The sequence below is a fragment of the Malaclemys terrapin genome, chromosome 2 (assembly GCF_027887155.1).
Source record: "Malaclemys terrapin pileata isolate rMalTer1 chromosome 2, rMalTer1.hap1, whole genome shotgun sequence".
NCBI lineage: Eukaryota > Metazoa > Chordata > Testudines > Emydidae > Malaclemys > Malaclemys terrapin.
Window position 1 is genome coordinate 129,895,035 of NC_071506.1, and position 24,783 is coordinate 129,919,817.

General features: G+C 39.3%; 1 protein-coding gene across 5 annotated transcripts in view; it reads right to left on the reverse strand.

Moving 5' to 3' along the window:
* Positions 1 to 9,917: 9,917 nt before the first annotated feature.
* UNC5D (unc-5 netrin receptor D) overlaps positions 9,918 to 24,783 on the reverse strand; it is a 313,430-nt gene continuing 298,564 nt past the window's right edge. For all 5 annotated transcript variants that reach the window (XM_054019320.1, XM_054019319.1, XM_054019317.1 and 2 more), the window contains 3 exons: positions 24,429 to 24,593; positions 19,603 to 19,781; positions 9,918 to 11,274 (listed from right to left, as the gene is read on the reverse strand). In XM_054019320.1, the coding sequence (XP_053875295.1) occupies positions 11,070 to 11,274; positions 19,603 to 19,781; positions 24,429 to 24,593 (549 nt within the window). In that variant the 3' untranslated portion in view covers positions 9,918 to 11,069. The remainder of the gene's footprint in view (positions 11,275 to 19,602; positions 19,782 to 24,428; positions 24,594 to 24,783) is intronic.

Below are 24,783 nucleotides of genomic sequence, written 5' to 3' on the forward strand. Positions count from 1 at the left end.
CATATAAACATAATTAATCATGATTAATACGACAATGAATATCAAAGGCATTTACGATGATGGCTCCATTTATTATAAAGTGTGGCCATTACGTTATATGGCATATGATAGCATGGTTGATAATAACTTAAATGCATGTAATAAAATATTTGAAGAATATGTCTTGATTTATAACAGCTTGTCCTAGCATCCTCTGTTAAGTATGCATTAATGATGCATTTTATAATCGCTTACTTAAGCATTGCTCATTCCAGCTATTCATAAATGTGCTGTGCTTATCTATTAAATGAATGACATTTAATTTTACATGTTAATGAAAACATTGGAGATCCTTTGGTACAATAGTCCTGGAGAAAAGCTTGGTTCTGTTAACTTGCTGATAAACAGAGCTGCTGCTCTATGGTGCAGATCCCAGGATAGTAAGGGTCTGGTGGGATGCAGCACTGGTTCTGTATTAAAAATATGGAAATCAGCAATAACAAAACAGTACCTCACTGTCTACTCCAGTGTCTCAAGTAAGAGGAAAAGGGTGAGATTTCCTGAACTATCAGGCATGATAAAAGACTTTCCATCACAAAGCAGACACATAAAACTGTACCTGACCCTGAGAGAAAGGAAAGAAGTTGTATTGCACTGTGTGGCAACCAGTCTCCAAATCAGTATTGGACAGCACTGGCAAATTGACCCGGGGATTCAAACACTGTGTAGCCCTGTCCTGGGTTGGTTTTACCTACTTCTGACCGATAACTGGAGGGATCTGTCCCTTCTTTTTATACTTTGCCTATTCTTGTATAGCTTGTTGTGCCAATAAAATCTTATCAAATCCTGCAGCAGGCACAGCAGTGAGTTAGTGTCCTAACAGCACAGATACATGGCGATGCTAACAGCTAGGAGAAATATGATGAGAATTTGTGGGAAGAAGTTTGCTTATCATAATGATACAGATTTAGTGTGTAATAGAAAGGGCTATTTCTATAATGGTACTACAATGTGCATCACAGTCACCCAAGGCTTTCTTACCATTGGGTTGTGTGTGTTGGAAGGGTTTACTGTTTGCTATGGGTTTATTATGGGATAGATTCTGCCACCCTGACATGAGGGAAACAGGACTGGACCTTATATTTGCTTGGAGGATATTTATCTGTTCTCTGAATTGGGATAAATGATTAATATTCACAAAGTTACCTGTGTAATGGGTGACAATTTCATAAATGAAAAGGTGTGTGCGTGCAACAGAGGGGAAAGAATTAATTGTTTTGGCTCCAGCAGTACAGAATTTAAGGTGCAACCACTAACTGCTCAGGCAGTAGAGGAGCAAGTTGAACCACCAGAAGGAATCTTCGATATACACACAGGCAGATATTGCATATTCCACCTAGTGTAAGACTGACAACAGTGCATGTGTTTGTACTAGTCACAGGCTTGGTCTACACTACCCCCCTAATTCGAACTAAGGTACGCAACTTCAGCTACGTGAATAACGTAGCTGAAGTCGAAGTACCTTAGTTCGAACTTACCTTGGTCCACACGCGGCAGGCAGGCTCCCCCGTCGACTCCGCGGTACTCCTCTCGCCGAGCTGGAGTACCGCAGTCGACGGCAAGCACTTCCGGGTTCGACTTATCGCGTCCAGACTAGACGCGATAAGTCGAACCCAGAACTTCGATTTCCAGCCGTCGAACTAGCTGGTAAGTGTAGCCAAGGCCACAGACTAGGACACCTTCATGCTAGGCACTGTACAATCAGATCCTGGTCCATGACAAAGATTTGTAGGGGCTATGGGAATACAAATAATACGAGCAAGTTCATCACACGATGTTTTCAATTATGCATTCATGTTTTGACAGAACCCACTTACTGTGATCTTTTGAGACAGATATATCTCCATATACAATTTGAAATTGTTGCTATCACATAGAACGGGAAGGGACATCAATTCCAACCCTCTGCCTTCACTAGTAGGACCAAGTACTGATTTTGCCCCAGATCCCTAAGTGGCCCCCCCTCAAGGATTGAACTCACAACCCTGGGTTTAGCAGGCCAATGCTCAAACCACTGAGCTATCCCTATTAAGTTGTGTGAACTTCAGTTCTAGTCATAGTCATGTAAACAGCATGTATATGAGGGGAAAAATGACTTCTTCATAAGAAGACCCCCACTGTACTCCATTATCCTGTCTAAACTCTATCAGATTGTCTGAGGCTCACTGTAAAACCACAAAAGCATTAGATTATTTTACAAGTGGCACATTAATTTTGTGAGATAAAGAAAGCTGTTCCGATATGTGAGCTCTAAGATGTCAATAAAAGACTCTTTATTCATAAATAACTGATATGCAGTAATTTAGGTCTGTACATTTATCTCAAAAGGCTATAGCCATACAATTTTTGCAAACTCTACATAAAACATCCAAACTGTCCATTATTTTGTTTCTTTTTTTTCAATACAATATAACACAGCTGTTTGGCATTACCAAATATATATATATATGTATATATATATTTATATTTATGTACACTGATTGAAAAAAGAAGCCAGTGCAGCCTTTTCCAAGGAGTCTTTCCCAAGTATTGACTGTACAACATTCAGAATTTATATTGATAGTACAAGGCACAGAAAGTGTGGTATGAAGCCAAGGCCATGCGTTTGTTTGTGGATCTTCTGGCTCATTGCCTTACTCCTTCAGTTTCATATTAAAGAAAGCATTCAAACTTGGGCTCTTTTTTTCAGTACCAAACACACTTGAAAAGGTGGGAGGAGAGAGAGAAAGAACCAGTTGCTAATTTTCAGACCCTGTTCAATGCAGAAACGAAGGGAGTAAGAGAGGAGTACCATTAGAATAGGGCTGGTTGAAATTTTTTGAATTTTGATATCTTCATCAAAACTTCAGTAAAATTTTGGGAAATATGTAATTACATTTTCATGAAATTCCTCTTTCCCCTCTCAACCCCTTTTTTGTTAGTAAAAGGGCTGGTCAAATATTTGGAATTTTTTGATAAAATTTCATTGTTCAAAGTGGACAGAAGGGAGGGGTGATTTCATTGACATTTTTGCAAATTCCTCCCATAACACTCATTTTTCAACTTGCTCTACTTTGGATATTGCTCAGTCATATCTGGACTTAAATCAGAAGTATTGTACAATTTGGGGGATGTAAAGTTTATCAAATGTGTATATTTCACACTTCTGTATTTAGATGTAAACTGAGATGAATTTAACTCTCAGAAGTTTTTTGCCTTCTCTATCTCACAAGTGACAAATCGCATGAGATCAGCCTTTCCCATCCCAAAATATCTTCTAGGAGCATGCCATCTCCCCAGTGTGGCATCCATGTAATTTGGGACAGAGTTAAATTCATCTTCCAGACAAGAACTGGGGTTAGTGATGCATCAAAGAATTTCACTGTAAGATTTAGTAACACCTGCTTTTGTTTTGATTTGGTTTTTTTTGAAAGTGGAATAAGTGCGTGTATATGCTGGAAGGGGGGGGGAATAAATCTTGGATGATTTTTTTCAAATTGCGAAATTTAAGACAAATTTAAAAAATTGAAATTTGAAATTTTAGCTGTACAGATGGTTGAAGAAATTTTCAAAGACTTCACCAATGGTACACTGAACTTCCAAACTTTAATGGGTGGAAATAAGGAAAAAAAAATTTTAAAATCAGTTTTCAGTGAAGGTGAGAATTTGTCAGAATAGGTTTTTCTTCTTTAGGGCAGATTTATTTGCATCTGCATCCAAACCCTCTCCAAATCAAAAACCTAACATGAGCCTTGGTGCACAGCCCCCTAAACTTCAGTTTGTGCTGTACATTTCCCTCTGGGATCAGGTGGTGGGATATATATACACAGACGCACACTCCCCAGGCAATGTGGGTTGACATCTTACTGTATCTGCAAATGACATTCCAAATCAGGGTCATCACACCAGAAGGCAGACAAACTAAGTAGCTGCTAACAAAACCACAGTTCTACACTAGGTGAGTGTATAGTCTTGTTTGATTACGGTACACTACATGACAATTCGGGGGTGGTTTTCTAACCCACCCTATCTATCCCTTAGCTAAATTTTCACAAGTGACTTTAGCTCTAGTTATCCTGTGACAGCAAGGCATGGAGGCTGCTAACCCTCAGATCCTGGCTCCCACAGTCTCCCTTGTAAAGCACAAACCAGCTATTCAATACAACTGAACAGCTTATTTAAAAGCAGCTTTTGCAATAGCTTGAAAAGAACAATACAACCCTATCAACCCCCTACACACAAGAAACACAATCAGAATCTGTAGTAGTTACCTCTAATACAAAAAATATGCTGTCAAATGTCTAGAATTTATTTTAAAGAACGGTAAATATGGAGACCATGTTTTTTTTCCTTTCCATTGTGACTCTTGACTATAACATCAGCTATGCTATGATTAATAATATCAAAGGACTCTTGGAGAGTTTGCCATAATCTTAAAAGCAGCATTTTTTCTCTCTTGTTGGAAAGTAGATGTCACTCCTGTTCATATCATTTGGATGAGTAGAGCAGGATTGTATATTCAGGAATTTATTTTTTAATAGTTCTGCAAATAGGAGGGCTGAGTCTGGTTTGCCACTACACGTCTTAGAGTTGTTATACACCAACCGGGTTAGGATTACACTATTTGTTGGGAGAATCCCTAAAGATTTCACAAATTTTAGCATGATATATGAATATCCATCCAAAAATGTGTGCATGCTCTTTATCAGGTTGCTACTTCTCTATATTGAAAAGAGTTAATTGCTCAGGGAGTGAGAAACAATGTCACATGACCAAGTCTGCCCAATTACATACCCCAAGTACTCCAAGTGAACCACCTGCATGGGGAAAATTTTTCAGCAAATACTAAAACAGAAAAAAAGAGCAAAAATTGTCAATGAATAATGTGATTAGCTCTACTACGGTGCAAAAAGCAGAGAGTAAATTTCTTAGGGCTGTGTATATAAAGAGAAATCATTCGAATTAGTGACATAATGGACTAGAAAGACATGTTTTCAGATCTTTCATGGTGGTTGTGGACTTTGAGATGACTTCCCATTTATATTCAGCTAATTACCATTCATGCCATAACACAGCCCTTTGTTTCTGCATGGGGAGCACAAACCGAAAAGAAAATTGTCAAATTGGCAGCAAAAGCTCACAACTTCTCCCCCCATTCCCCATGTTTCAACTCTATTTTATATCAAGGCTATACTTTTGGCAGTGGGAAAGCATTATTTGGAATTAAACAATTACTACAAAATGTTTCCTGTGGCATTGTCTTTCAAAGAGAAAAAGAAAGGAAGGGATTTTATTATATGATGTATAAAGCTTTTAATCCTAAAAGGGGACCTCTGCTTTAGTGATCAAGGCTTACTATCTTCTCTCAGAATCTGCTGAAAGAAAACTGTGTATAGGCCACATAGAAGGATAACAGCTGTTGTCAGAGATAAAAATAGTTCCCTGCCTTTAAAGAAAACTGTGTCAATTCCTTTTCATCCCTTAGAAAAAAACGTGTGTGTGTGTGTGTGGTACCCTCCTAGTTTTATGGGACTTCTTGCACTGGTAAATGAAGTTTACATTAAAATCCTTTAAGCCATAAGGAAAGGAAGGCCTTTGTAGATTTAAATGCAAACTAGTAAGACTGCAAAAGCAATGTTGTAAAAAATGTAAATTAACTTTATGATGCTGCAGTCTAGTGAAGCTGTGAAGTGCACCATTTTGGTCGCATAATTGTAAATCATTTTAAAAGCACAACTATTAGTTTTAAATGATCCACAGTACTGAAAGATCTGGGAAAAAAGTGTTTAGGGGGAGGAAAACATAAGGGTAGATATTGTACTCAAGTGGTGTAAATTAGACTGGACTTTTTCACTTGATCAGAATCTAGCTCACTAGAGAGAACTTTAAAGTGCAATACAGGACTATGTCTCCATTTTTTGCTCCCCATAGTTAATTCTTCTTCTCAGAGGCCTGAATTTGGGACTTCTGGGTTCTAATCCTGGCTCAGACACTGACTTGTGTCCTTGGTTAAGTCATGAATGGCTAGATTTTAAATTCTGGACACTTTATTTAGATGCCAAGACTGGTGCTAAGCCTTTTTGAAAAAGTGCTCAGCACCGGAAACTCCCATTGGTCTCAACACATGGTATTTGTGTATGAATTATATAGATGATGGTTCTTGTCAGAGGTTTGTTTGTTTTTATGGAAAGACTATATAGGACACATTGTAGTACAGTATTCCTATAGAACCAACTGCTTTATGCTATAGAAAATAGGAGGCTAACATGCACTATTTATGCTATGTAAGTAAACATGCTGTTAATGAGAGCTGCTGGGTACTTCATTTATGTATCCAAATGGGAGCTGAGCTTTATTTATTATTTTAAAAATCTGCTCCTTAACTTCAGTTTCTCCATCTCTAAAATGGGGCTAATACATACAAGAAGGGGGGAAACTTGAGGAAATTAGCATATATCAGTAAAGCACTTAACACTTTTCATCTTTAAAGTATTTGCTTATAGATTCCAAGGCCAGAAGGGATTATTGTGATAATCTCATCTGACCTCCTGTATAACCTAGGCTGTTGAACTTCCCCAAAATAATTCCTAGAGCAGATCTTTCAGAAAAATCCAATCTTCATTTTAAATATTGTTCCACTAGTTAATTACTTACTGTTTAAAAACAAAAACCTATGCCTCATTTCCAGTCTGAATGTGTCTAGCTTCAATTTACTGCCATTGGATTGTGTTGTATCTCTCTCTGCCAGATTGAAGAGCCCATTATTAAATATTTGTTCCCCATGTAGGTACATATAGATTGTAATCAAGTCACCTCTTAGACATGATTTCTAATCCCTCAATCTACTTAACTTTCTCTTTATTAAGCTAATAGTGATGGCTCAGAGAAGAGCCATGAGAATGATTGGGATAGTGTATCTAGTTCTGGTGCCCACAATTCAAGAAAAATGTTGATAGACCCAAAGAGCTCAAAGTGTTTTTACCTCTGTATTTGGCAGTGGTGCAATAACTTCTCTACTCCTCTTGAAATTCCCCTGTTTATGTATCCAAAGATTACATTTGCCGTCTTGGCTACGGTGTCACCCTGGGAGCTCATATTCATCTGATTATTCATCATCATCCTCCCCTATTTAAGAAAACTATCTGGTAACGTTAACACAAATGATCACAAAGAATGAATCACAGTAAGGTATCAGAAAGTATGTCTTCACTGCAGGGTTATCCAGGGTGATTTGCACCCACATCTGAGCAACTGGGTTTAGCCTAGTACAGGTAAGAGCAGCCACACTACAGCAGCAGTGAGGGGACAGTAAATAGTGTGTTACTTTTGCAAACACCTGTGCTTCTTGCTATGTCTCTTGGGGACATATCCCTTGGTGCTGCGGTGGGCTGAGCTGCTTGGATTTTTTCCCCCCTAGTGAATTGTGGAGGAACTTGTCTAACCTGGGCATGTGATAGAATTGTGGGAAGGCACTGGAGGACTCTCAGCACTCTAGGAAGTTAGCCTGAGTCCTTAATAAAAAGTGGGTTACTAGCTCAAGCAAAACCGGCACCTAAGCTCTAGTCTGTACCCCTAGCTAGGCCAGCTAGCTCGTGTTTAAAGCACCACTAAATTCAAGTGTGAAATGGTTTCATGTGTGGACATGGAGGGGAGATAGGCCAGGCTCTTGCCTGGTTGTTCTAACTCAAGACATACCTGGACTGTTTTCTGGGGCTGTTTTTGGTTGTCTTCCAGTATGGCGGGGTAAACATCAAACGGTTTTAAATTTCAGTCTAGAGGAGAGGATTACTGGGACTCTTCTCTAAAACTCTTTGGTCTGGAAACGCTGAGATTGCCGGCATCTTCCTGCTTTTGCGTGATTAGGAAAAATACTGTCAGTGATGGCGTATCTATTCCTCGTAATGGACAAAACTAGGAAGTGGAGAGGGGCACAAAAATAAGTGACTATATTTTGCAAATATCAAAAGGTTTTTTTTGGGGTGAGGTGAGTGATTTTACGTATGGAGAAAGGGGTCAGGAGCAATCTTATTTCATCAGAAATGTCTCATCCTGCTATGACTCTGACATGCTCTGGATAGGGTCACATTGCAGGTAAGCTGGTTACCACTTTAACCTCAACTCTGAGATCAGCAGTCAACTCCTTTTATTGTAATTCTAAATTAAGGTCTCATTCTGTAGCATTTCCATTTCCAGCTTGCTTGCATGTTACAAGGGCATCAGAACCACCATGCATTTAGAAAAAGGTTGGTATTCTTAATTGAAAGACTCACAAAAGACAAACAAGCAAATTTGGCAAAAATGAGCAAATAGGGTCAAAACCCAAAGGAAACAACAGAAAAACAACACTATTGAGCAACTCAGGCCAGAGCCTGAAGTCTGAGTTTTATGCATCTAAATGATTGTAAGAAACTGACTTTCAGAGCTGGTCCTCTTCAGGTGCATAATCCAAAGCCCACTGAAATCAATGGTGGTAAGACAATCTTTGACTTCAGTGGTCATTAGATCAGGCTGTAGATTTTGGTTTACAACCCAGCTCCCATTAGTATGAAGACCTTCTCCAGAAGCTCTTTTGAACAACTCAAACAGTGCACGTTCTCTGACTCCTAGTAAGGGACCAACTTTTGCTGAACAGACTTCACAGGGCATTCAGTAACCTTATCCACATGATGAATATCAGTAAGTAGGGTTCAGCTGCTCTGAGTGGCATTTCTTTTAGAAACAGCTACAGTTCTATACAGTAAACACTAATTTTTTCTGAGAAAAGCTTTACACTCCAGATTCCCTAGAGCAGCTCCCTCTACTCCCTATATGCTAAGTGATTTTCAAATAGGTCTGATGCACACAAAGGAAACACATTCAGAACTTTTGAAATGACAAATACATTACAGCATATAGAGAGAGAATTTAGGAATCTTTAGTTTGCTTTGATGATTGCTTTTTCAAATTAGCTTAGATTAGTTACCAAAATAAACTTGTGTATGGGTAGAAGTTGAGAGAAAAGTTAAGTGCTGGAAATTTACCTTAGTATATTTTCAAGAAAACTGCAGTACATTTTAACTACTATTCTTTTCTCCTGGTGTCATGGCCAAAACTTTTTATCCCTAACTTCTAGAATTTTGTGTCTAGCAACTTCAGTTCCTCTTCTGTATTAGACAAAAGGAGAGAGCCATGTGCTATGACAACAGAGATAGGTTTGCTACTTTTTTGAGGAATAGGCTGGAATTTTGTTAATCTTAAATGTGCTTAAGAGCCATCACTGCTTCCCATTGCCAAAAGGAAGGTACTCTTCAAAAACCACCACCACCACCACAAACCTCTCACAATATGTTGCTTGACATGAAATGCAAGAAATATTTCAGGCCCATGTTTCTCAGTGGGGTTGTCTAAATATTTATTCTAGACTAGTGAGCAAGTGAAGCAAGGAAGGTTTATATTGGAGATCAGTGAAAATGAACACCTACTTGCTAAGTCACTGCTTGGAAGAGGATTGTTAATTGTACAACCACAGCTGCAATTTTATTTGAAGAAATAGCTTCAGATAATCATTAGGGTGTATGTTCTGTAAACTACATTTTGGTTTGTCAGGCTGCTCCCAGCCCTATCTGTAAAATCTGCCAGAGAAAATTAAAAATATATATATTTAATTCTCTTGCATCTTCTTGAACCTGTTATAATAAAATGGGCTCCAATGACTGATGCTCCTGAACTATACAGACTTGTGCCCACACCACGAATACTGATGATCAGTTTGCCATAATTGGCCCTTGGGCTGATTTAAAACAGATTTCATGGACAGAAATACTGTTTAGATCTTGTTCTGCACCATGTCCATTAGAACACACATGTGAGAGACAGCATTTTTGGTTTGTTTTAAAAATAAGCTACAAGAAGTTGGGGGTGGGGGGAAGGGAGAGAATGGTGGAAAGCCAGAGAACGTTCCCTATCTCAACTGTTTTGTTGTTGGCGTCAACATCACTAAACCAGATGAAACACTGCTGAGCTCAGATTTTAAGACTCTGAAACTCTGCCACAGTGCACAAAACCTTTAGGGTGAAAGTGGACCGATGTCTGGATGTGCCCTTGGATTTATTGTTTCTGATTGGTAGAAACCAAGCCAAACATTGCAATTTTGATTTTTGCCTGGTTTCAGGTGGAAATATTTACTGCCTTGATAGTCCTGAAATTAGGAGCAATGCAAAAAAGTCAAATTTGCTAAAACAGGTGTGGCTATTCCCAATACTGCAGTTGGTTGTTAGGTGAAGTTGTTCCAAGTTTTATGCAGTAAAAAGCAGCACATTTATAAGAGTTTGGGGGACTTTTTGCTATTAGAAGGGCTAGGAAAATTCTGCAGCAAATGTGTACGTTAATTACATGATCAAATTTTGAAGTGGATTGGCTGGTTGAGATTGATTACGTAAATGAAACAGTATAGGTTCCAATTCCCTGGATCTGATTTTCTGTAGCCCTGCAATACATGGAGTTCACTTACACCAGTATAAAGTGAATGCACAGTGCTATCAAATCAGCATGGTAGTATTTTGTACCTTCTTAATTGTAAATTGACAAGGTGCAAGGCAATGGCGTATCAAGCCATGTGATCGAATCTTGAAACCCAGAGAGTCTAGTGGCTCTAAATATTCAATAACTTCTTGGTCGTAGAGCATCGTCACTGCCTTCTTTATTTTTCTCTGGGTTGCATTACTGTTTCTTAAATAATACAGTGTCACAATATCTACCGTTATCATCTATAGCTTCCCCATCCTCTCACCCCCTGGGAATCGTAGAAAAGTAGACTTTATTGTCATTACTCTCACATGAGTTTTAATTCTGGGAGAATTGTGGAGTCACAGAGATGATTGCATTTTCCTTGTTACTGTGGTGATTTACTCTGGGGTTTCTTCTGCTCCTCCAAATAAAAAACAGGTGGTAGAAATGAAGGTCTGATTCCCTGTATGCAACGTGCATAAAACCCTTATTTCCTCCCTGCTCGTAGAAATTTGCTAATGTCAAAGTCAAAGCTGGCCATCGGTTCTTGAATGGAAAAGAGATGACTAAAGTCCGTTTTGCCTGCTGTAGCTGAAGTCGGTCTCCTCAATCTGAGTTTCTGTAATATTTGAGATTTTGGAGTGTGTCCGTCCTATCTCTTCCAGGGCACAGGCTAGAGAGTCAAGGTCACCATCATGCTGATGTCGGGCTTCCCACAGGTCCAAAATGACAGCAGATGGACTGCTTTGTGTAGCAAAGTAAGAGAGATTCCTAAAAAAAGGAGGCAAGGTAAAACAAAAGGGTTAGACAGAATGTCAGTTTCACATTCAGAGGTAACAGCATCAATTCCTTTCTATCATGTCTGTCTACAGATACGTTTTTAGACAATGAAGTGAACTTCATGGACAGTTGAGGGACAGCTGCCAGATTCTTTAAATGCCAATTTTCTTTACAATATAGCTTTGTTTTTCTAAAACAATTTGAGACACACTTCCCCTCTCCCCCCCCACAAGCTTCATAAATACAAGACTCGAATAAGTGGGAGGAAGTAGCAGTGCATGGAAATGCCTAACCTTCAGTTTATCAAGGAAGGATAAATGAGGATGTGTGTGTATATTAAGAATTTGCTACATAATTTAGGCAGCAAAGCAACTCTACGAGGTAGTATAGGTAAACTTTATATATGTAATATATTTGTGTGTATGCAATTGAGTGTCAAGAAATTGACTTCTTACTGATATCTGTGGTGATGAGTTATGGGTATCATTTGTTTTGCTGGGACTCTTCACTTGTATATTTTGATTTTCTTAAAAGATACATGCTCATGATTTATGGAACTTTGTTCCTTGCAAATAATGCTCGGCAAACTGTTTTTTAAACGCATATTATCCTAAGACTCTGCCATGATACCTCAGTTTGACACATCCACTTGTATATATGTATGTCAGCACCATAGATATACGTGGATGATTGTCTGAAAAGCAAATATACATGTGCCTAATCTTTTTATATTGTGTGTGTATGTAATATACACACACGAGCAAGGAGAGGAAAGTGATTAAATCATAGAATGGAAAAGAAATGTTAAGGTTTGATAGACCTATTTATTTCTATAATGAAATGTCAAAACTGTAACTTAAAAGCTTATTCCAAGTACTACTGGATCATTTCACTAGACTGCAATTTTGTATGCTGCCTTTCCCACTGGATTTTTTCTAATGCAGAATCCATTCAGCTGATGAAAGAGTCACGCATCTCCCTAAAAGGCCCACATCTGTTATTACATAGCATTGAACTCCCCTCAGCCACTGCGGACAACAAAGGAGCTTTGCTACCAGGAGGCGACCCTCTTAAGTAATTACCCAGAGATCTTTATCGCATAATTCCTGCCAAAATGTTATGACTAAACCTTCCGGTATTGGAGTTTAAATCAATATTTACTGATGAAAGCCTGCTGAAAAAAAATCTAACATGATAATGAATCAACACACACATCAGGTCATCTTTGCTTAGTTCCACCTATGCATGTGAGAAAAGCCCCTGCTGTGATGATTTCAATGTAAGTAATGGTACAGTTTATCCTAACGACCCAACCACCTGCAAACTAGAGTATCAGAGGGGTAGCCGTGTTAGTCTGAATCTGTAAAAAGCAACAGAGGGTCCTGTGGCACCTTTAAGACTAACAGAAGTATTGGGAGCATAAGCTTTCATGGGTAAGAACCTCACTTCTTCAGATGCAAGAAGAAGAAGTGCATCTTGCATCTGAAGAAGTGAGGTTCTTACCCACGAAAGCTTATGCTCCCAATACTTCTGTTAGTCTTAAAGGTGCCACAGGACCCTCTGTTGCTTTTTGCAAACTAGAGTGGAGTTAAATAAAAAGTGCAGATGTGCTTTGCTAGTTTACATTCAAAGGTAATAATGGAAGAGAATTTAACTTCCTCCAAACAAAGCATAGTATAGCTGAGCAATTTATCATTTAGGCACATCTAGAAAAAACTTTGGTGGCAAACATTTAAGCAAACACCTTCTACCTGCTGTTACTCGAGGGTAGAAAAAGAACAGACGAAACCCCCTTCTTTTCACAGGTTTTGTTGGTGTTTTTTTTCTTTTTTTTCCCTGCAGTGTGTATAACACTTTTAAATGGCAAAATGTTATACAGGAATAGTGAATGGTGTGTTTAGATAGACAGATGACTCTTAATATAGAAAATCCCTATAGTGAAGTACAATTAATGATTTCTGTGCATTGTCAGGTGTAGAGTTATATCTGGCTTGCTGAGTAGTTCCAATGAAGTCAATATGCTACTTGCTGAGTAAGATGCTACTCAATGTAGGAAAGTCAGAATCTGACCTTTTTATATATAAGTGAAATTATTTTGTGGGGATAAAAAAACCTTTACCATACGAAGATTGGGGAGTGTGTGTGAGAGTGTCAGTTTCTTCTGTTCTCTTCTCCACCCTACTGCTACCAATATGTTCAGAGAACCCTGGATTCTGTGAGCCACTGCCTTTGAAAGATGGAAAGTCAGAATTTGCTTGTGTGTGTGAACGAGTGGCAGTACTTTGAAATTTCCAGATGATCACTGCCTGCAGACTATTGTGTGTACCTGCATTTTATACAACAACTTAATGTTAGCATCAGGGCTTTGATACACAATGTAGAGTTTGCAGCATAATCAGAAAGTTATCTGCAAGGATATTTTTGCTAATGAGGGGAAGTAGTGTACAATGACTTTGTTCATGCTTGTTGCTATGCTGGTGTGCCATTGGTGTATTGTAGACTGGAATAACAACTTTGGCTCAGATAAATACTGTGTTCCGTCTGCTGACAATGCTGGAAACACTCTTTCCAGTCTTTTCATTAGTAATAAAAATCATAATGATGCAAAAGAAAAAACAATGTAAAAATAAAGTGAAGCCCCCTGTATTTATTTGTTCCAAAATATATCTGTGGCTTTGGATGCTATGTAAACAAACTGAAATGGCTAGCACACTGCAGACATCAATCTGGGATGTATTAGCAGGAGTGTTAAAAGCATGACAAGAGAAGCAATTCTTCTGCTCTACTCTGCGCTGATTAGGCCTCAACTGGAGTATTGTGTCCAGTTCTGGGTGCCACATTTCTGGAAGGATGTGGAGTAACTGGAGAAGAGCGACAAAAATTATTAAAGGTTAAGGGAAAATTGAAAAAAATGGGTTTGTTTAGTCTGGAAAAGAAAACTGTTATAATGTCCCCCCTCGGTCTTCTCAAGTATGTAAAAGGTTGTTACAAAGAGGAGGGAGAAAAATTGTTCTTTTTAACTTCTGAGGACAGGACAAGAAGCAAATGAGGTTTAGGTTGGACATTAGGAAAAACTTCCTGTCAGGGTGGCTAAGCACTGGAATAAATTGCCTGGGGAGGTTGTGGAATCTTCATCATTGGAGATTTTTAAGAGCAGGTTAGACAAGAAGCTGTCAGGAATGGTCTAGATAATACTTAGTCCTGCCATGAGGCAGGGGACTGGACTAGATGACCTCTCAAGGTCCCTTCCAGTGCTATGATTTATTGTGCATGGACTATAAAGGAAAAAAAAAACTACTAGCAGCAAACTAGAGTTGGATACTTTCTAACATGCTTGGAAAGACATGCCATTTCTCAGTAAGGCAGGGTCAGCTATTCCAATATGAGATCCTAACCTATGCTCAAACTGGGAGCTCAGGTGATGTCCATCCTTCAAAGGTCAAGTGGCTGGCTGACATTGTTTGAAAACAGTGAAAATTTGAATAGGAGCTTACATCTTATTCCAAACATATGTTTTATGCAGAGGTGCTGTCTATTAAAACAGTGTGTTCCATTAGCAATGCACATGCTTTCACATCCCATCTATCCCAATAATAGACATTGCTCCTAAGGGAAGATCAAAGGGGAAGTCATCCTTCTGTGAAGTGTATTAAGTCATCTCCCACCCCCTGCCAGTGCATCCTTATTTCCTCCAGCCTATTCTTCTCTGCGTTGGACACTAATTTTAAATGAGTTTCTTTCTGAGACTAGAATAATAATCCATGGGGTCGGATGGAAAGATTTGCTTTTTATAGCACAGAGTACCTGAGAAAAGCTATCAAATTGTCTCTAATGAACAGGAGAACATTGCAAGTACACTGTCTCCTCAAAAAATATTGGTACCAAGGGGGAATTGAAACAATGAAAAATATTAATCTCTTCGATATTGCACTGGTCTCATTTAATAAAAGCCACTTATGTGACCAAAATCAACTCTCTATAGTTCTTTAATTGCAAAATAGAGGTGAGACTCCATTTATACCAAAAGCAAGTAATTGGAGAGACAAAAACTGTACTTGACTCATTCTCATTTTCAGATGCAAACCTGACAAATAGACTCAGTGGTATCCAAAAAACTGCAGAGCAGCCTCCGGTCACACACACAGGCACGCATGCTTCACTTCTGGAGAAAATTCAGAAACAAGCTGGCTTAGTTTAACATGAATCCTGCATGTACAATATGTGGCTAGGGATTGCAGAGCTGTATTCACCAAAGAACCCAATGAATTATGCTTTCTTCCTTCAGTAAGTGTATGATGGTTCAGTCTTATCTGGCTTCGTGACTTTAGAAACCAGTGAAGAATAATCCTGTAAGGAGCTCAGTCTGACCTGAATTTGTTGGTGTTTTACTTAGGGCTAGATCCCACAAAGGATAAAGATTGGGTAATGTGAGAAAGCAGTGCACTGAGCCACTTGTAGGTCTGCCGCTGACTGTGGTGCTTTGGTTAAATATGAAGTATAGATGACGAGAATGAAAGCGTCGGGCCTGAAGGAAGGCAATTTTCAGAGGTACTTGATGTTGTGCAAAGATACTAACATTCCTTTTCTCTCACATGTTGTCTTGTCTACTTAGGCTGTAAGCCTTCCAGGGAGGGACTGTCTCTTACAATGTGTCTGTACAGTGCCTAGCACAATAAGAGATCTCGCTTGAAGCCTCTGGGTGCTATCTTAATACAAATAATGAACAATACAATTTGCCTTAGAAATACCTGCCAGACACACTGACTGTGGCTGGCTCACGTGACTTCTTCCCCGATCCCAGTTTCTAAGTGCAGCTCTTAAGAAACTTGACACAAATTAAAAAATTGATTAAAAACACTGTTAAGCTAAGTCTGCTAGACTCTTGCCCTCCCTGGTATCTTGTTGCAGTGATTGAGGTAAGAGTTAACTTAAGTGAAGAAACGAGGTAAGAGTTAACTTAACTCTTGTTTCCTTTATTTATATGTTAACTTAACTCTCAACTCTGGCCTCTTTTTCACTTACCTCTCTTCTTCACTTAAGTCTTTTCTTCCATCAGCTCTTACCTCTTCCCTTTTTTCTTCACTTCAGTCTTTTCTTCTCTTAAGAGAAGAAAGAGGGAAGAGTTAAGTGAAGAAACGAGGTAAGACTTGCAAGAAGAAAGGTAAGAGGGAAGAGTTGAGTTAAGAGAAGAAAACTCTTCCCTCTTCTTCATTTGTTTCTTCACTTATCTCTTCCCTCTCAACTCTTATCTCTTAAGAGAAGAAAAGAGGTAATAGGTAAAAGACTTGAGAGGGAAGAGTTAAGTGAAGAAGAAAAGAGGGAAGAGTTTTCTTCTCTTAACTCAACTCTTCTCTCTTACGAGAAGAAAGGTAAGTCTTCTTCACTTAGGTCTTAACACTTTCTTCTCAAGTCTTTTCTTTTCTTAAGAGAAGAAAGAGGAAAGTTAACTCTTCCCTCTTTTCTTCTCTTAGGAGTTAAGAAAAGATGTAAAAGTTAACTTTTACATCTTCTCTTAACTTTTACCTCTTCACTTAACTCTTCCCTCTTACCTCTCTTAAGAGAAGAAAAGAAGGAAGACTTAAGTTTTAAGAGAAGAAAGAGGGAAGAGAAGAAACCAGTTAAGTGAAGAAGACTTAATGAAACAAAGACAAAAGAGAAGAAAACTCTTAAGTGAAAGAGGAAAGAGTTAAGTGAAGAAGAGGTAAGAGTAGGAAAGAGGTAAGAGTTAAGTCTTTTCTACTCTTACCGCTCTTCTTCACTTAACTCTTCCCTCTTTCACTTAAGAGTTAAGAGAGGGAAGAGAAGAAAAGGTAAGAGGGGAGAGTTAAGAGTAGAAAAGACTTAAGAGGGAAGACGAAGAGTAGAGACGAGGTAAGAGAAGAAAACTCTTACCTCGTTTCTACTCTTAAAAGAGGGAAGAGTTTTCTTCTCTTCCGTCTTTTTTTCTCTTAACTCTTCCCTCTTCCCTCTTTTCTCCTCTTAAGAGAAGGAAGAGGGAATAGGTGAGGCCTTGGCTACACTTGGGGATTAAAAGCGCTGCCACGGCAGTGCTGCGAAGCGCGAGTGTAGTCGCGCCGCCAGCGCTGTGAGGGCTCTCTCGCAGAGCCGTAAGTACTCCACCTCTCCGAGGGGAATAGCTTGCAGCGCTGCGAGTGAGCGTGCAGCACTGTAGGCGCTGATTACACTGGTGCATTACAGCGCTGCACTCAGGGGGGCGTTTTCACACCCCTGAGCACAGCAAGTTGCCATGCTGTACAGCGCCAGTGTAGCCAAGGCCTAAGAGAAGAGAGAAGAAACGTTAAGAGTTTTCTGCTTTTCTTTTCTTCACTTAAGTGAAGAAAGAGGGAAGAGCTAAGTGAAAAGAGGTAAGTTTTCTTCTCTTTAGTCTTTGTTTCACTTAAGTCTTTTCTTCTCTTACCTCTTTTTTTCACTTAAGAGAAGAAAAGAGTTGAGAGTTAAGTTACAATACCATGTACGCTCTCTAAATCATCCCTTCCTCAGAAAAAGTGGAGCTTGTTGCTTATGAGCTTTTACTGAGTACCAACTCTTGCTCTGTAACAAAGGAATGTGAGGAACAACCAACAGTTAGAGCAAGGGAAACATCTAAAATGTTAAAATAACAAAACAACACTGCACTTCCATAGTTCTTTCTCTGGTCTTTAGCTTTCAGTTGAAGTTTCTTCAAAGTAAATGAAAACCAGCTCTACATTGTAAGTATTGAAAATGGGAATATGAAAGCACATTTGGAATGTAAGCTTCAACTAGATTGGGGGGAGATGCTTAGTCAAATTATTAGCACAAGGGAGCAAAGGGATTATCCTGAACATCACCTATACAGAGTGCTGCAAAGTTAGGCATCCAGGTGAACTGTTGGGTGGTTTAGAGCAAAGATTTAGGCTTTAGTGGAGAGTCTTTGCAGAATTTGTTTTTATAAAAAGTCAAAATTTACCAAGAGTTACCATACATTGTATCAGACTTTATACAGTTATTTCATGTTCCTAACTACAGGGAAGGGATATTTGGGTATCTGACAGCAAATGGGAGGATAATAAGGGACTTACCCATGTGAGGAATCAGTATTTGTCTGAGCCCCCCTATTTTACAAATGAGGACTTGAGGCATAGAGAGATTATTTTTTTTGCTTCACTATATCCAAGAGCATATGTGGCAGAACTAGTAACTAATTCCTGAGTCCCACTCCAGTATCTTAACCTATAAACCATCCTGCTTCTCACTAGCCTTCTTAATTTTTGCCTTTATTAGACCACGGTAACATTGAGATGTTCTCATGAAGTTCACCCAACCAATGAAAACCAATTATTTGGACATATTTAAATATTATCCTGTACTATTTTCATGAGAAGCAGAAAGTAAGTCTGACTGTTTTTTTCCACTTGATGAAAATGGACTAAACAAGAAGCATAAATTTGATATTCCCCCCGTAGTTCTCTCACATTTAATAATGCTTACTATAGGTAGCACAGATGGGAAATTTTTTTAAACAGACAAAAATATCAGTTAGTATATCATACGTCCGTTAGGGTTTGACACATACTGAAAAAATTATTTGGCCTGTTCTCTCCACAGACTAATGTAATTTTTTCCTCACATTCCAATTCAAACTATCTTATCACACAGCAATCTCCCTGGCTTCTAGTATCAGGGGGTAGCCGTGTTAGTCTGTATCTACAAAAACAACAAGGAGTCTGGTGGCACCTTAAAGACTAACAGATTTATTTGGGCATAAGCTTTCGTGAGTTAAAACCTCACTTCTTCGGATGCATCCCTGGCTTCTGCAATTGCCTATTTTGCTAAGACAGCATGTGTATGTATTGGAGAAGACGTTCCAGAACGTAGATAAAGAAGTCTGAATTTTCAAGTTAATACCATGCAGGATTGGCCCAAAACACACATTCTCAGGGTAAACTTCAATTGTTAATCACAAAAACAGATGTATGAACTCAGGGCCAGCTCCAGGGCAAAAAAAAAAAAAAAAAAAAAGCCGCGATCGCGATTTGCGGCAGCAATTCGGTGGAAGGTCCTTCGCTCCAAGTGGGAGTGAGGGACCGTCTGCCAAATTGCCGCCGAATAGCTGGACGTGCCGCCCCTCTCCAGAGTGGCCACCCCAAGCACCTGCTTGGCAAGCTGGTGCCTGGAGCCAGCCCTGTATGAACTGCAAACAGCAACCTCTCTCTCCTCTAGATGAAGTATAGTAATTCTTATTCAAATATATTTTAGACAAGCAAAAAAAAAATCATAGCAGCAGATTATTCCCATTGTGTATGTCAATGTTCACCTTTCAAACTTGCCTTCCATTACCTGTTGATGCTGTTTTTCTGTGCTAACATCTGCCAGTCTTTGCCTTTAGCATTGGGTGTGTCAAATGTCGCACATATTCTCTGTCTAATGGAGTATGGGATTTTGAAGGCTTTTGGACCAGTTTGTGTAGGGAAGTTGCTGTCCTCACGTGCAAACAAAGTGATGGTTTCTCTCTCATTCTACACACGAGATAAAAACAAAACGGTTAATAGGTCAGCAGGTATCTAAGGTCCTTTTATAGTACATGAATGCTGTACAGCACTCCTTTGAGGTAGGGCACTGCTATTATCCCGTTTTATAGTTTGGGAACTGAGGCACAGAAAGATTAAGTGAGTTCCCTGAAATTCACTGGAAGTCTGTGGTGTGGCTGGGACTTAAGTACAGGCCTCCCAAGTTATAGGTTAGTGTCTTAACCACTGGACCGTTCTCTTTGTCAACACTGATTTACGCTCTGATTAGTAATAACTTTCCTTTTAGCATTAAGACACACACAGCTATAATACCATTTACTGATTGAATGTACTGTTTCTTTTGTGATTATGTCACAATGTGCCAAATTTGAAAGACTTTAGTTGAAACAGTCAAATAGAATCATAGAAATGTAGGAATTGAGTAGATGACCTATCAAGGTCCCTTCCAGTCCCACTGAGTGTTTAAACTTGTTTACAGAAAGTTTGCTGAATTACTTGCATTTCAATTTGTCCTTTATTCTCTGCTCATGAACTTAATCATTCACACACACTGGGCTGTACTGAGAACAGAGATTTTCAGACCTATAGTCCCCTCAACCTACCCATTTGTTTTAGACAACTATCTTCTGCATTTAGGTATTTATATAATCCCCAAAATAGCTAAGATTCACTTAATTAAGAAATGAATTTAGTTTCCTGATGCAATGAAATATAATCTTTTATGAAGTACTTCTAGCTGAAAAAAAGTTCATCCAAGGAAGCAGAAATAATAGCTCATGACATAATCAAATGAATACTCACAACAAGTACTTTGGTCATAAAAGCAGTTTGCAAATAACCCATCAAATAAAATATATGTTTACTAAATTCATAACATTGTGCTATGTTTGTGACCCATAAATTAACAGGAAAAAAGTCTAAATTGGTTGGATAATTAGTTTGTCATGATTATTTTGACCCAGGTTTGTTTATTACTCAGGCAAACACCCAAAGAGGTAATGAATGTAGAAGAAAATAAATATGAAGTGATGGTGCTGAGTTATATTTGCTTGAGTGTACTGTTTTCACTCATGTTAAACTTTCAAGAGGCAACACAGCTATGGGAGAATGAGTGGGATTCTATTCCACCTTCGGCATCATTATCCAATTTGTTTTGATTGCAGGTTGCCTTATCACTAGTGGTGATATTTATTGGTTTGGAGGCTGACAGAGCCCAGCTTGAACTGGAGATCCCAGGTGCAGTTTGTAGTGCTGACAACCAGGCGACATCAACTCAAAGTGCAACAGATGCAAAACCTGCATATGTAAGTCCACTGCTACAATGACCAACCCCTGCTCCCCATATACCTGCCTATCACAACATGTGGTATACCTCATCCAGTGCAGTAATTGCCCCAATACCAATTATGTGGGTGAAATCAGACAATCACTATGCTCTTGAATGAACTTGCACAAGAAAGTAAGACAGAGTGATCTCTGATAAAACCATCCTATCTCACCTATCAGTCCTCATCCTCAAAGGAAACCTGCACCACACTTTCAAAAGATGAACCTGAGAACTTAAATTCATTACTGTGCTAGACACCAAAAATGATGGATTGAGCGGGTTACAGATTGTTGTAATAAGCCATAATCTCCTCTATGTCCTATGACCGCAGAGGTGTTAACAGGCCACTCTACCTTGAATAGTCTCTTACAATATAAACTAACTATTTATGCTACACAATCTGTTCCAGCTTGCATTTTCTTGTGATGCTGGGTTTCTTTCCCAGAACTAAAGAAGAGCTCTGCGTGGCTCAGAAGTCAGTTCAATAAAAGATATTACCTCACCCACCTTGCAGGGCCGGCTCCAGGGTTTTGGCCACCCCAAGAAGCCAAAACAAAACAAAAAAAGCCGCGATTGTGATCTGCGGTGGGAAGTCCTTCGCTCCCAGGCGGAGTGAGGGACCGTCCGCCGAATTGCCGCTGAATATCTGGACGTGCCGCCCCTTTCCAGAGCGGCCGCCCCAAGCACCTGCTTGACAAGCTGGTGCCTGCAGCCGGCCCTGCCCCCTTGTCTCTCTAATATCTTGGGACCAACACAACTATACTGCATACTATAAAGTAAGTATTTCCACTTATGATCTGGAAATAAACATGGATACAGATATACATTTCCTCTGTTTTACAAGCTTTTCTGACTTAATTCACATTTCAACATCTTCCTCTCTTTTCAGTTGATGAGACTTTAAGCTATACAGAGCAGGGACTGTCTGTGTGTGTAGACATCTGAATTAATGGTACCTCATTCTGAATTGAGGCCCCACTGGATGCTACTGAAGTATAAATATTAAATTATAGTGATGTTACCAGTATCGTCATATAACATTTATGATACATCCTAAAAGGCATCCATGCAAAGTAATAGGAATGCTGTAGATACATCACCTTTTCTGATTGTTTAAATTAAATATGCAGAATAACAGTAGATTTTCATACCCTGCACTTCTGAGATAAGCCACTGCTATCTGGTTAGCTGTGGGAATTGTAAAGCAATGAGAAGTTCAAGTATTCAGGCCCACCCCCACCTTTTTTTTTTGGCAGTCAAATTATCCTCCTCCTTCCATCATCTTTGGAGATAGAATGCTCTCTTCAAACAGCTTCACTAATATGGCAAGTTTTCTTATTCTAACATGCACCTGGGGTTTATGGACAGCTAGTTCTCCTTAAAAAACCACAACTGCAACATTAAACTGAGGAAAAATAGATGACAGAAATCTGCAAGAAGTTATGGCAAATAGATGGGGGACTTGAGCTGGCCATATTCTGTTTTTTTTAATAATGAACTATTATGAAATCATGAAAAGGGACAATTATATCAAACTGAATGGCCTTCATGACTTGGACTGAGTCATGCAGGGGGAAACAAAGACACAACAAAAATCCCCAATGGCATACAAGGGAGATATGAAAAAATCAACAGAGCTAATTGAAAACATTACTTCTATGTATTATCTGTATTACAATATCAGTGCCCCATTTTGCTAGGTGCTATACAAATGCAGTGACAGCCAGTCCAGTGGCCTGAAGAGCTTACAATGTAAATTGACATGACAGAAAATGCCTCCACTATCCCTATTTTATAGGTGGGAAACTGAGGGTACAAAGAGATTAAGTGACTTTCCCATGCAAGGAGTCTGTGCTTGGCAGAGCTAGGAACTGAACTCCAGTCTTTGGAGTCCCAATCCAATGCATTAACCACAAGGGCCTCATATAATGAACCCCACATTTTACACTGTTTTTTTGAAAGGGCTTCACCACATTGTAAATTTGTTGCTCTGTCACCTTTCTATTTGTAAGAAACCTCTGGGATAAAATAAGTGCCGTGTAAAGTTTGTTCTCATATCCTTGAAAGTTTCAACATTCTCTCTCTCTAATATTGATAACCTCTTCCACAATTCATATTCTTTCCCTGAAATCCAGCACTGAGATTATGTATTATACGTACCACGAGGCTTCATAGGAGAAGCCTGTGTTCTCATATTATTCAGAAGAGGTCCTTTTCCATGCTGATCACAAACGAGCGCTTATTGAACATTAAGGTAACAAATGCAAATCGAGTCACGGCATCTAAGTACTATGCTGCTGTCAGGTATTTTAAAAAACTGTTAGTCCTGAACATGATGATCTGCAAGACGTTGGATGCCCAAAATAAAAATCCAGCAGTGAATCCAGAAACTGAGTTAAGGCCACAATCCTGCAAGGACCTCCTGCACAATCAGAATCTATCTGAGCGTACCTTCCCTCAGCTAACCATATTCTAGAGTTGGAGTTAAGGAGGGGGAGGAAAGGATAGCTTTGTGGCTAAAATCTGTCCATGCCTCATTGTGCTCATCTGCGCAATACAATGTGCCCTACCTCTTCTCCTTTGTACTTGTGAATACCTACTTGCTTCAGGCCAGTCTGTCATTGCCGCAGTAAATTATCTTTGTATGGTATTATTACTTCTGGTCCTATCTAGTCCCCCTTCCTCTGCATAATGCCTTTAGTTATGTACTTTTGCACATGCATGTTGTGCCTTTTGCCCAGAAATCTCACAATGCTTTTCTCACATTAATAAAGCAGGCCCCAAAAGCATAGATGAGATACCTATCGTTAGACAATCTTCACCAGGTGGTCATGCCATGCGCAGTCTTCCAAGTCCTTCTACTTATGAGCAAATGTTCAGGTTTGGTAAGACATGCTGTGTGGTAGTGGTAGTTTGGGAATTGTGTGAGCAGCAGCAGATTTTTGTCCTTTGCCTCATGAATTGACTTTAATCAGAAAACAAGGGAAAGTTTGCTCATTAGGAATTGAGATTCTTCAATGTCAGGATTTGCCTTCATGTTTTTGACCACCTCAGTTCAATGACTGGTGTGGGTGTGTAAATAAACCAAGTTACTCTTCTGCTATATCCAGACTCTGCATCAATGACCTCTCCTCCACTGAGAAGCTGAGCTGAAAAGCTACAGCTCTCCAGCAGGGAAATGCTGGCTACAGCTATAAAGGCAACACTATTTTACATAGGGTAAACTGAGGCAGGTTTGTGGGGTTGTCTCCAATGTTACGCAGCAACTTAGTGACAGAATAGGGAACAGAACCAGATGAAAAAGTTACCTCTAGAATAGATGTCTGGATCTGTAGGATCTGCTCATGGCCCTTGACTTGCCGAACACAGATCTTGCAGGACAGTTGTGTGGTTGCGGGAGTGTAACGCTCCAGTGAAAAGGCACAGTGCAGTGGCTGCTGGTTACTGCACCACACACGAGAGAAGGGAACTTCCTGTGAAAGAAATGCATCCCAGAGAAAGAGAAAGGAGAAGGAAGAGAGAGAGAGAAGCTATGACAACTGTAAAGCAGGAGATAAATAATAATTATATACACGATTTTGCTGGAATTGCTTTTGTAATAATGTCCCTGTGAATGTCGAGTAGCACAAAACTAATTAATGTCAATTCCAATTGAAAACTGCA